The sequence below is a fragment of the Gopherus evgoodei genome, chromosome 20 (genome assembly GCF_007399415.2).
Source record: "Gopherus evgoodei ecotype Sinaloan lineage chromosome 20, rGopEvg1_v1.p, whole genome shotgun sequence".
Lineage (NCBI taxonomy): Eukaryota > Metazoa > Chordata > Testudines > Testudinidae > Gopherus > Gopherus evgoodei.
The window spans coordinates 3,776,656-3,789,073 of NC_044341.1; the positions used below are offsets into that span (position 1 = coordinate 3,776,656).

The 12,418-nt window shown below is 44.6% G+C and overlaps 1 protein-coding gene across 4 annotated transcripts in view; it reads left to right on the plus strand.

Annotated features, from left to right (window-relative positions):
• Positions 1 to 12,418, plus strand: part of KIAA0319L (KIAA0319 like) — a 49,095-nt gene that overhangs the window by 16,128 nt on the left and 20,549 nt on the right. For 3 of the 4 annotated variants that reach the window (XM_030538912.1, XM_030538913.1, XM_030538914.1), the window contains exons 3-5: positions 1,006 to 1,730; positions 7,632 to 7,926; positions 11,318 to 11,419. In XM_030538912.1, coding sequence (XP_030394772.1) covers positions 1,006 to 1,730; positions 7,632 to 7,926; positions 11,318 to 11,419 — 1,122 coding nt within the window. Of the gene's footprint in view, positions 1 to 1,005; positions 1,731 to 5,041; positions 5,070 to 7,631; positions 7,927 to 11,317; positions 11,420 to 12,418 lie in introns of those variants that run through there. The other variant, XM_030538915.1, reaches the window with a different exon arrangement.

Below are 12,418 nucleotides of genomic sequence, written 5' to 3' on the forward strand. Positions count from 1 at the left end.
GAGCAGTGAATCCAAGGTTATGCAGCAAGTTAATAGCAGATACAGGAATGGAACCCAAGATTCCTGACTTTAGTCTAACCACTAGACAACACTGCTTCTCATAACTCAACTGTCCACATTTTTACTCAGAGCAGGTCTCAACTGGGTTGAGAATGGAAGGTCATTTCAATTTTCTACCCCATGCTATGCTGAAGTCTCACAACTCAGTGCTTGTTACTGTGGTTGAAGTACCCTCCTTCTGACAAGAATCTCTAGAACATGGCTGCATCCTCCACGGAGTGGTGGCTTGGCCAGGTTATGCCCCCAGCTTCATTTGCCACCATGTTGCCTGACATGACGATTTATAAAATCCCCTTCTGAGTTCTAACTTTAAGTAAAATGGTCTTTTAGAAAATTAAATGGACAGGGGTTAAAAACCCAGGGATGCTTAAAATAGAAGCTGCTTTTATACTTCAGCTGTCAAAAGTGATGTACTCAGATTTGCTCAATCTACTGGTTTTGCTGTTACGTTGGTGCAGCCCATAGCTGATGGTGGAAAACTTGATTCTGTGCCTTTGGTGACAAATAACATTTGTATCTCTGTGCTGTGGGAGTTTTTTAATCCAAAAGGGGCCTTGGTGTAGAGAGATGGACTTACCAGCCCAAAGTGAGCACTGAGGCAACTCCAGCCTCTATCAGAAACTAGTCGTGCTGCCTAGTATTACTTTGCTCTTCTGTGATATCTTCCAGAGAGTTACAAGCAAGGGAATTTAACCTCATGATGACCCTATGAATTGGGTAAGTTGCCGTTTTGATTTAGAGAGGGAAACTGAGGCACAGAGATGAAGTCACTTGCCTAAGGTCATATGCAGTCAGTGGAGAAGGTTCTAGAACCCAGGAGTCCTGCCTTCTGGTTCCTTGCTCTGACCCGACTCCTGTACTCTGAATACTCCTTGGCAGTGCTAAGGATTAACTGTTCACAGCATTTTGAATTGTCTTTTCTTTTCCACTCTGCCTCCTTCCCAGATGCAAACTGGAATCGAGCCGTGTGCCAGCCAGAGAAGATCCTGCTTGGTGGCCATTTGAGATCATGGGGAGATCGCCAGCTACAGCTTGTGGAGGGATTTCACTCTGCCCAGTCATGTCAGGCTGCTTGCTGCCAGAGCCCCAGCTGTGATGCCTTTTGGCTGTTGGAAAAGATGTGTATCCAGGTGAACTGCATGGTTCCCCACCAGTGTCAGACAAGCAGGACTGACTCCTCAGATTCCATTTTGGTGTTTCTAAAGAAATCGAAAACTACAGAGCGCTCCTTAAGCTCTCAATGTGAAGGTGAGGTGGAGACTTTGCTTCACAAGTTGTTGGATTGGTGCACGCCAGTCCAAGCCAAAAAGAGACTGCGAAGGTCCTTCTGGGAGCTGTTGACCCAAAAACAGAATTTGGCAAATGACAAGAGGGGCTTGCTGAAAAGGGATACAAGAGATCTCCCCACCAGGGGGAATGCTGAAAATCTGTCAGCCAGTACCTTGGACAGCGCATCTAAGAGCGGCTTGAGTAATATTGGTCTAAAGGATAACCCAGAACCTGGGCCTTCATTGGGGGAGGGGTATGTTCCCAGTGACCATGCAACTCAAGAGAAAACTTCACTGCAAAATGGAACGGACTCAAGAGAAGAGAAAAACAGAAGCCCTGCCTCTCCTGAGAGCCACAGTGTGAGTGGACTGAGTGATCCAGCTGGTAGCGGCTCTCTAGGGGTAAGTGTATGGTACGAAATGGGGACGTGAATGGACTGTCTGTTGCTAGTATCAGTCTTAACTTTCATCAGTTGGACATCCTTCTGGTTGTCATTTATTATGCAGGCTTTATATTAAGAACACTTAGAAGGCACTTCAGAAATGTGCTCTCAGTCTCCTTGCAGGGAGATGAGGCAGTAGTTTGACTCTGAATTGGGGTAGGATTTGATTTGATTTCATTAGCCCTTTGGCTCTTGGGAAAAAAGATGACAGGCAGACTGCTTCCTGTCCCATATAATACGCACCATAAAAGTGAGAGATAAGGAGAGATGTCTGGTGGGTGTGAAGTAACCAGCAAAAGGTAGGGGAGTGCATGGGTGTTGGAGTCAGTTACCTATAATATATCTGGTTGACCCACAAAATAAAATAAGTAGCTTTCTGTAAGAAGATTGTTGAATTCTGGAGCAATTCAGCATGTTATTCTACAGATCTATACTATTTTGTCATGTATCTTCAGATCAGCTTTGCTCTGTAACTGATATGAAATTGTAATTTTTATTTTTAAGACTCATTCTTTCATACTCTGAAGTCCATAACGGTTTGCATTAGCAGTGGATAAATGAGGATCATTTGGGCTTCTGTTCCCAAAAAAATAGGAAGTCAGTACAGTATTTCCAGTTGTCAGATCTAAACAGAAATAGACATGTTTGAAATATTAGGTGCACTTCGTCATATATGCAAAGAGTCTGATCATAGGCATTGAAGAGTCCCTAAAAGGAGTGGTGTTGCAGAGTGAATCATGCATTAGGAAGCTACGTTGCTTGAAGATCTCCTGTCATATTGCAAGGATGTGGGATTATTCCAGTGGGCTCCCTTCTCCTGTAGTAACATTCTGGCTTTGGAAAATTAAGAGGATCTGTTCCTCTCCAGCTGTGCAAATCTTATGGTGCTAGGTAGTGCTGTGATTGATATCAGCCACCAGCTTGCAGAACAGGATGTGGAGTGGAGCCAAAGGACACCACTGAGAATTCCAGAGCCAGGTGCGTGTGGAACAACATTGTGGTTTAACTTAGCATGTGCAAATGTTTGATCTTCCAGAACCTCATGCTACTTAAGAATGACTCATGAGTTTCTTTGTTTTCTCTCTCTCCTGCAATATTGCAGTATTTCTGGTCTGCCTGAAATCTTTCCTTCATCTAGCATTTCATAAGAGATTGAGATTTAAACAGTGATCTCATTCTAACACTCCATATGCACCTGACTTCTGGGGAGACTTCACTATAGCTGACCTTAAACTCTTCTTACCTCTCTCAAGCCTTGTCTACAATGACAAGTTTCTGTACGCACTGCCAAGCCACTTAGTGCGCAGAAACTGCGCAGTTGCAACACAGTAAAACACCCCTATGAGACGCGTACAGCTTTCTGCGCCTGGGCTACAGTGCCGTGGTGCCAATGTAGACACCCTTGTCGATTACAGCACTGCAGTTGTCCTCCGGCAGGTGTCCCACAATGCCTGTTCTCACCTCCCTGGTCATCGGTTTGAACTCTACTGCCCTGCCCTCAGGTGACCAACCAGGAGCTCCATGCTGTAAATTCCTTGAGAATTTTGAAAGTCTCCTTCCTGTTTGCTCGGTGACACATACAGTTCTCTCAGCCCATCTTTCCAGGTGACCATGCCTGGTCCACCCACCAGGCGATCTCCCGCTTGGAGCAATGCTGAGCTGCTAGACCTCATCAGCATTTGGGGAGAGGAGGCTATCCAGTCCCAGCTGCGCTCCAGTCATAGGAATTATACCTACAGACATGTTATGATGCATGACAGAAAGGGGCCATGACCAGGACACACTGCAGTGCAAGGTCAAAGTGAAGAAGCTGTGGAACGTCTACCACAAGGCCCAGGAGGCAAACCACTGCGCCAGTGCTACGCCCATGAGCTGCCGGTTCTATGAAGAGCTGGACGTGATACTTGGTGGCAACCCCACCTCCACTGCGAAGGCCACTGTGGATACTTCGGTGGCTCACGTGCCAGTTGAGAGGAACCGAACCAGGAGAGGAAATCTTGGACAAGGAAGGGGAGTGGAGGCCAGAGGCAGAGGATGACTCGGAGGTCAGAGATGCATGTAGCCAGGAGCTCTTCTCTACCCCCGAGGATGCTAGCCAGTGTCGGAGCTTGGCAAAGTGCAAACATGAGAGGAGGCCCTGGTAAGTGGCTTTGGTTTTTGGGAATCACTGAAGTGAGTTGTTGGGGGCAGGAGGGTTGCAGAAAGTAGGCTTGTGTCTATATGATGCGCGTACCTCCACATACCTAGTCTGAGCAGTGGAACAGGGTGTTGATTGACTCCCTCACTTCATGGGAATCTGCCAAATATTTCCACAAAACTCTTGGAGATACTGGGCAATCCACTGCCGCGGGTTCTTTGGCAGAGCTGCTTTGTTTCTTGTCCCATTAAGGGTAACTTTCACACCCTATTGTACCATCACTGGGAGGGGGACCATTGCGGCACACAGGCGAGTTGCATAAGGGCCAGGGCGGAAGCCGCAGTCTTGGAGAAGACTCTCCTTTGATTCCTTGCTCACTCTCAGCAGCAAGCTATCTTCCATAATGAACACAGCCTGTGGAAAATGTGGGGACAGTAATGATTATAAGGAACCCCTACAGTGCTGGCTCTCCCCAAGAGCCATGTGCCCAGTGTATAGTACAGTCCTGGAACACTGATTTCCCCTGCCCCTGCAGTTACTCACCGTTTTGGGGGTCTTGTGGCTCATGTGTGCATGTCTGGGGTAAGCCAGTTAGTGACAGGTATGGGAATAGTGGCTGTGTTTTAAATCACTGAGTCAGTGGTCTGTGTGTTGCAAACAATACTGCTTCTGTAAAATTGTTGCATTTTGGCTTCACAGGTATGACCTTGGAAGCCCAGCCTCCCACTTTATCACTGGCTGAACGGCTGCACAGAATTAGAAAGCGGCCACGAAGAACTAAAGAAGACTTTCTGCATGATGTCATGATGCGCTCCACGGATGAAAAACAAGAATTGAAGGAGTGGCAGGACAGAGAGAAGGGGGACCAAAAGGAGAATGTGGCGCACCAGAACGAAGCCACGGAGCGGCTCTTAAAGATTTTGGAGCGCCAAGCGAACACATTCCAGGCACCACTAGCATTGCAAACTGAGCTGCTCCGTGCCCGCTGTCCCCTAAAACTGCTGTCACAAAACTCTCCCGTGCATCCCCCAAACACCACCAGCACACTCTTATCAGCCTCCTGACTCGGGTCTATACCCACTTCATTCCACTCCTGCCCCATCACAGTCCAGCCCTGTGGACTCCCAGTAGCCATTGCACTCAACACCCATCCCTCTGCAGGTTAGCCCTGCTGAAGTACAGTACCCGCTGCACTGTACTCCAGAGGACAAGGTTGCATATGATACGTGGACATGCACAAATCTTCCAGGGACCCCACCTCCTACTGGGACCCTCCCTTCCTCCTGTCCCCCACAGTGCTGATGTGCTTTTGTTTGTCTCTCTCCTCCGGTGGTTGTTTTTTTAATAAAATAATTGTTTTGGTTTGAAAGCAATCTTTATGCCATTAATTGAAAGAAAACAGAGCCCTGCAAAGCAAAAGGCAATTTTCTTTAAACCTTCACAGTGCATTGTTTGCACCAATCACAGTTACCCCCTAGCATTACAAGCACTGCACTCCCAAGCATAGCAAAAAATATTAGTGGCTTTCAGCTTCAAATTGCTGCCTCGAGGCATCCTTGATCCTCATGGCCCCCCACTGCGCCCCTCTAAAAGCCCTGGTCTCTGGCTGTTCAAATTCAGCCTCCAGGCACTGAGCCTCAGTGGTCCAGTCCTGAGTGAACTTTCACCCTTCCCTTCACAAATATTATGGAGCATACAGCATGTGGCCATATGCATAGGTATGTTGTCATTGGCCTGGTCCAGCCTCCCATAGAGGCAGCGCCAGCATGCCTTTAAATGGCCAAAAGCACGCTCAATGATCATTCTGCATTTGCTCAGCCTGTTGAACCACTCCTTGCTGCTGTCAAGGTTCTCCGTGTATGGCTTCATAAGCCACAGCATTAAGGGGTGGGCAGGGTCTTCCAGGATCACAATGGGCATTTCGACTTCCTCTACGGTCCGGGAAGAACAGCTTCCTGAAGAGGCCAGTGTTCTGAAAGATGTGTGCGTCATGCACCTTTCCAGACCAGCCTGTGTTAATGTCTGTGAAATTCCCACAGTGATCCACAAGTGCCTGGAGAACCATCAGAAATACCCCTTCCGATTAATGTACTAGGTGGTCTGGTGCCAGAATTGGAATATGCGTGCCATCTGTCACACCACATGCACACACGCACGCAGTTAGGGAAGCCTATCTGAGCATGTTAACAGAAGCTCCTGCTCGTTATGTTCAGACTGTTAATGAGGACTGCTACTGAGTAGCATGTCCCAAGATTTGCCTGCTTCTTTAGTGCAAAGAGTCTATAGCTTCACCAAAGGATGAGAGCCCATTATCTGATAAAGTGGAGAGAATCCTCCTATGCGCATAATAGTGCTTTAGCCTTGTATCTTCTGTCAGTGGAGCTGAAAGTACTTTAAACACATGAACAAATATAGTTCTTCACCCTTGCATTGAGGGAGAAAACACTGAGACAGAGCAGGTACAAGTGACCTACTCAACTCTGCAAGGAGAGAGCGTTTTGCAGGAAAGCCTGAACCCCAAGGCCCAGCTTCCCCCCTGGTATTAGCATTGGCTGGCTGTTTCTGTGTGTATGTTCAAGGGCTTTGATTTTACCAGTGGTGTTAAAACATGCTCTATAGTCTAATCGAGCTACTAGGACATGTGGCAATGCAGCATCCATTGCCTAGACTGAATGCCAGTAGCATGGTATTAAAGTCATGAATGCCTTTCTTTGGTTTGACCTTTTGACCCAACTCTACCAGTAGAGTCAGTGATAGGGTAATTCAGTTACAAAACCGGCTCCAAATCAAAGATGGAGAAGTGCAACATTTTAAGTGTTCAGCAGATATTATTGAAACAGGATTTGCTCAACAAAATACGCAATGCAGATGTACTCTACAGATAAACCCAGTTAAAGCTGAAATGTCCGGGCTACTAACCAGAGTGGAGCTAGGTGCTATAGAAGGAATTTCTGATGAAAGAAAGGAAATTATTTTTGTCTGCTTTGATTATTTGTAATAAACTGACTCATGCTGCATGATATGCAGAGGGGGGATGTGTACAAGCTTTCTAATCCCTTTCCCAAATAGTTTGTGCTGTGACATACACTCATAGAGCTGTTTGACTGCCATTCAAGGCCTGGATTGTCTCTCTTAGGGGCAATCTAAAATCAATAACTCCCTGCTGCAGTGAGGGATTCTCAAATCAAAAAGATGCCGGTAGAATCCTCCTCCTTCATACCTGCCCATGTCACAGCTTCAGAAATAGGAATAAGTGACTGACAAATTACCAGTGGGAAATCTGGTTCCCTGCTTTACTGTCTTTGGCATACTCTACTGTCACTCTGCCCATTTAAGTGTTGCAAGCACCCCAGCATCTTCTATGGAGCCTGCTATAGTACCTGATATGCCACAATAGCTGATGTATTTAGATCTAAGGGGACTGAGCTGTATGCAGCTGAGCTGTTCTGGAGAAAGAGCCAGAGGGAGAGGGGGGGCGCGGAAGTGCAGGGGAAGCTAAAAAAGGTAGTAGTCATGTTGGAAGAAAGGAGAGGGAGCTGCAAAGCTTCCTATCAATAGGAGAGTAGGTATAGGGGGCTTCGTTCCTCCCTAATTTTAGGAGGAATGTGTGAATATCTTGTAGACATTTGATGCAGTGCAGAACTGAGGGGAATTTGGGGTCAGTTTGAGTTTAAAAAGTAAATCAGCATCCAGTTTCAGACTGAGACATTCTCTTCTTTCCAGGCTCATGCAGGAACATCCACGTCAGAACTCCCAGTGCTGGCTACGTTCTCCAGCCCCATAGCACAGGGTTTGACTGCCACTGGCAAAGCTGAGAAACTCAAGCAGTCAAACAACACTTCCGTCCAGCCTCTTTCCTTAGAGGAGATTCTCCCTACGATCAGTGCTCTGCAGGGGAAAAACACGATGAAGATGCAGACCATTACCGCTATGCCCACTGGTGTTCCCACCAATGACAGCGGTACCACAGTCCAGACTATCCCTGCCAGGTCATCAAGCACCTCTACACCAGTGCCAGGTGAGTGTGTACTCTACAGCACCTTCCAGAACCAGACTATCCCACTGAGAGACATTAAAGCATAGTAAACCCACCACCGTGGGACAGTACCTAAATACAGTTTCTCCAGGAGAGTATTGAGGGGGCCTCTTCCAACATGTATGTCGGTTGGGGCCTTTGGCCCATCCTGAGGGTCATGACATGTGGGCTGGGATGGGTCCTATACCATAAACCAGGGGTCAGCAGCCTTTCAGAGGTGGTGTGCCAAGTCTTCATTTATTCACTCTAATTTAAGGTTTTGTGTGCCAGTAATACATTTTAATGTTTTTAGAAGGTCTCTTTCTATAAGGCTATAATATATAACTAAACTATTGTATGTAAAGTAAATAACATTTTTTAAAATGTTTGAAAATCTTCATTTAAAATTAAATTAAAATTCAGAGCCCCCCGGACCAGTGGCCAGGACCTGGGCAATGTAAGTGCCACTGAAGATCAGGTCACGTGCCACAGGCTGCCTGTCTCTGCCATAAACCACCCCGAGGGCTTCTGGTATAGGCCCATGACAGTCCCTGGCAGAGACCTTGAGGCTGTGGGATGGGATCCTGTATTTGAAATTGCAAATCTCTATATGTCTAGTGAATTTGTTCTCCAAGTACAACTCAGAAGGAGTGATAATGTCTCCAGTACTGTGATGGGATTAGAGATCTGGCACAAGATGTAGTGGCATGAAACCTTGTTTCAGCAACTATCTACAGTACATTGCCCTCCACCAAGCTGAGTGAAAATCCCTCATTTTATTTTGTAAGGTGGTTGCCCATAATGGGGTATGACTCTTCCCCTCCCCCCTTCCCGGAAATGTCAATGTATAGTTCAGTCACACAGAAGCAGTACACTTGGCCATTAGCCATGTCTCACTCTGCAGCAGAGTGTCATGTTTCTGTTCACACAGGTGTTCCTAATAGTGATCATTACAGAATGTGTAAAATAACGAAATAACCACAAACAACACTAGGATAAACCAAACTTCACTCACTAGCTTCCTCTATGAGAATCTGTGCATATACACAAGGCATTGTGTGTTGCTCGCCTGATATGACTAGCTGCAGTATAACACAATTCACTAAATTCAGTTCTTGGAAAGACCCAAACTGAATTCTTGTAAATTTAGGATATATTTTGCCCCTGAAAATGGAACAGATGGCTCAGTGGAAAGGAAATGATTATGTACTTCGACACTTGGCAGAAAGCCAATTGACTATCTGAACTAACCAGTTTGCTAGTCTTTTTTTAATAAATTCCTCCCCCCGCTAATGTTGGAATTTATATATTATTAAATGTCTTAAAAGTGACTTTCATAGGCAAACATTTGGCTAGTGTCTCACTGCTCCTTTATGAAGTATAAAAAAGACCTGAAAAGTTATTTTCAAAAAAGGATTGGAGGTTTTATCTACTTGTTTTTTTTCTGTTAGAAATCCAGATCTCCTTTTCCTTTGGGACACCCTCTGTGTGCTTGGAACACTAGTGGAATTATGATATTGCAAGAGGTTGAGTAATTGAGAGGGGAAGGAAGTTTTAATCACTCTTTTTTAGAACTTTTGTTCTGATTTTCTTTGGTTAACTATTTAACTAATAAACAGATGGGAGTTTAAATATTCAGCTTTCCTAACTTTTTAAAGTAGCTCACAGTATACCTCTCTGAGATCCCAGTAAGGTCTCGGGGAAGAACAGACTTCTTCTTTTTCTTAATGTTTTTTCTCACCCCCCCTGCCCCTCCAGTTTAAAAAAAAAAAAGGTGGGGAAAGCAAAAAATACTCTGAGAAAAGTAATTGCCTTTCAGGTCTTTGTACATAGTAAAGAACCAGAAAAGGCCCCAAATCCCATTTTTCCCCTACCTTTATCAAGTCACCTTTAAGAACAAAATTACTCATCTCTTTTCATCTCTCTATACATATAAAATGATAGGGTCTAAATTAGATGTTACCACTCAAGGAAGAGATCTTGGAGTCATTGTGGATAGTTCTCTGAAAACATCCACTCAATGTGCAGCAGCAGTCAAAAAAGCAGACAGAATGTTGGGAATCATTATCTATCCCTTTTTTAAAAAGATAGAAAATATCATATTGCCTCTATATAAATCCATGGTACGCCCACATCTTGAATTCTGCATGCAAATATGGTCGCCCCATCTCAAAAAAGATATATTGAGATTGGAAAAGGTTTAGAAAAGGGAAACAAATATTATTAGGGGTATGGAATGGTTACCATATGAGGAGTGATTAATACGACTCTGACCTTTCAGCTTGGAAGAGAGACAACTAAGGGGGGATATGATAGAGGTCTATAAAATCATTACTGGTGTGGAGAAAGTATTTGTTCCTCATAACACTCAGGATCACCAAATGAAATTAATAGGCAGCAGGTTTAAAACAAACAAAAGGAAGTATTTTTTCACACAATGCACAGTCAACTTGTGGAAATCCTTGCCAGAGGATGTTGTGAAGACCAAGGCTATAACAGGGTTCAAAAAAGAACTAGACCAGTTCATGGAGGATAGGCCCATCAATAGCTACTAGCCAGGATGGGCAGGAATGGTGTCTCTAGCCTCTGTTTGCCAGAAGGTGAGAATGGGCAACGGGATGAATCACTTGATGTTTACCTGTTCTGTTCATTCCCTCTGGGGCACCTGGCGTTGGCCACCGTCGGAGACAGAATACTGAGATAGATGGACCTTTGGTCTGATTCAGTAAGGCCATTCTTATGAGTCAGCATTAGAAAGAAATGGATGATAAATGCTACTGATCTTTTCTTCCTGATTAGGAAATAAGAGGAAAAATCAAAGTAAGTAGAACACCCTTCTATTTAGGATTAGAACAGCGTGAAAGCAGAAGGTGTGCAGCTTGTTTTAGAAAATCTGTTAGCCTCCAAGAAGCTTTTATTTTTCAGCTAAGAATACGTTGAATTCTTCATATATTTGTAAAGATCTGAAATTGCAGTTTAGTAAATAGCAGCCCTTGTCTTCCCCCTTCCATACAAGAGCAGCTAGGTTTTCAGGAAAGAATCCATCTGCTGCGTCTTTCTCATCCCTGCCAGACCGGGTTGATAGAGGCCTGTGTACAGGGCAAGAGGGTTCCATTTCAGCTCTTCAGAGACGCAGAAGAAGTTACACAGCCTCTCCAAAGAGAGGGAGGTAACTGAATAATTCTAGGCTTTCCTCACAATTGTGAAATCCTGTTAGTGTTTTTACATTCAGTACTAGACAGAAACCCAAAACGGCACTGACTGATGGGATGTTAGCAAAATACAACCATTTTGTAGCTGGCTTTTATTCCATAAGCTCAGCAGCCAAAGTTCTCTTTATGTATGTAATTTTTTCGCTGTTCCTTTTAACGCTGTAACTCTCCCTCCCTCACAGTTATGAAGGAGCTGGTAGTTTCTGCAGGAAACAATGTCCAAGTGACCCTGCCAAAAAATGAAGTTCAGTTAAATGCATTTGTCCTTCCTGAACCACCAACAGGTAAGACTTCATTGGAAGCTCTAAATGTGCGGGATGAAGAAGTGACAAACAAGAGATAAGTCCCTTGTTATATAGGGAAAATCTTGAAAGTCTCTCGCATCCAAATGTAGTCCTTCTCTCCAGTTCACATGGCAGCGTGCTCTGGGTCAGAAATGAGGAGCTGAATGCAGTATGTTCTGCTGAGACTTGTTTTTGCTCAGCAAAAATGAGGACATTCTTCTTTCTCATGAATGCGTGACAACCTCTCAGAGAAGACCATTGTTTTAAAGAACTGTTGTGCAGGCTAGGAAAACCGGGTTTCAGATTAATATTTTTCCCCTTCGAAGGACAACATAGTTGTAAACTTTTGCTGTTTGACACACAGATATGGCTGTCACAATTTTCTCTTGTATCCATACAGACTTAGGCACAAGAAGGAGCAAATAGCTGAGCTGAGCCTTAGGAGTAATTCAGTGGCATGACAGAGTTTGTTATTTACAAGAAAGAGAAGGCAAGAGGCCACGTCTCATTTTCAGCTTAAGATCTGATGTACTGGTCAGGAATTTTTAATACAGGTCAGCAGTTTACCCCGTGGGCAGTGAAGATATTTTACTTGTCTGGACTGAATTTATGTTGTCCTGGTCTGCGAAACTGTAGGCCTTCCCCTAGCTGACTGCTGACATATTACAGAAAACTCTGGAAAACCATTAATCCAGAAAGTATTTTGCTGTTCACTGAGATGGAAGTTTTGCACGGAAATGGAATCTTGCTTTCTTCAGAACTCATTCTCCACTATACTGAATTCCTAAGTCTCCGAGGACATAACTTTTACAGAACTCTGCTGTGACACTGCATTACAGTGTTTGCGAACAGATAAGAGACTTGCTCCTTGAACTCAGCTGTTCTTGTTTATTTTCCCCACCTGAAATACAAACATCTTTTGTCCTAATAATAATAATGCTTTGCGCAGACATATTGTGCTTCAGCTGAGTGTCTGAAAGTTCTAATGAAAGGTGATGA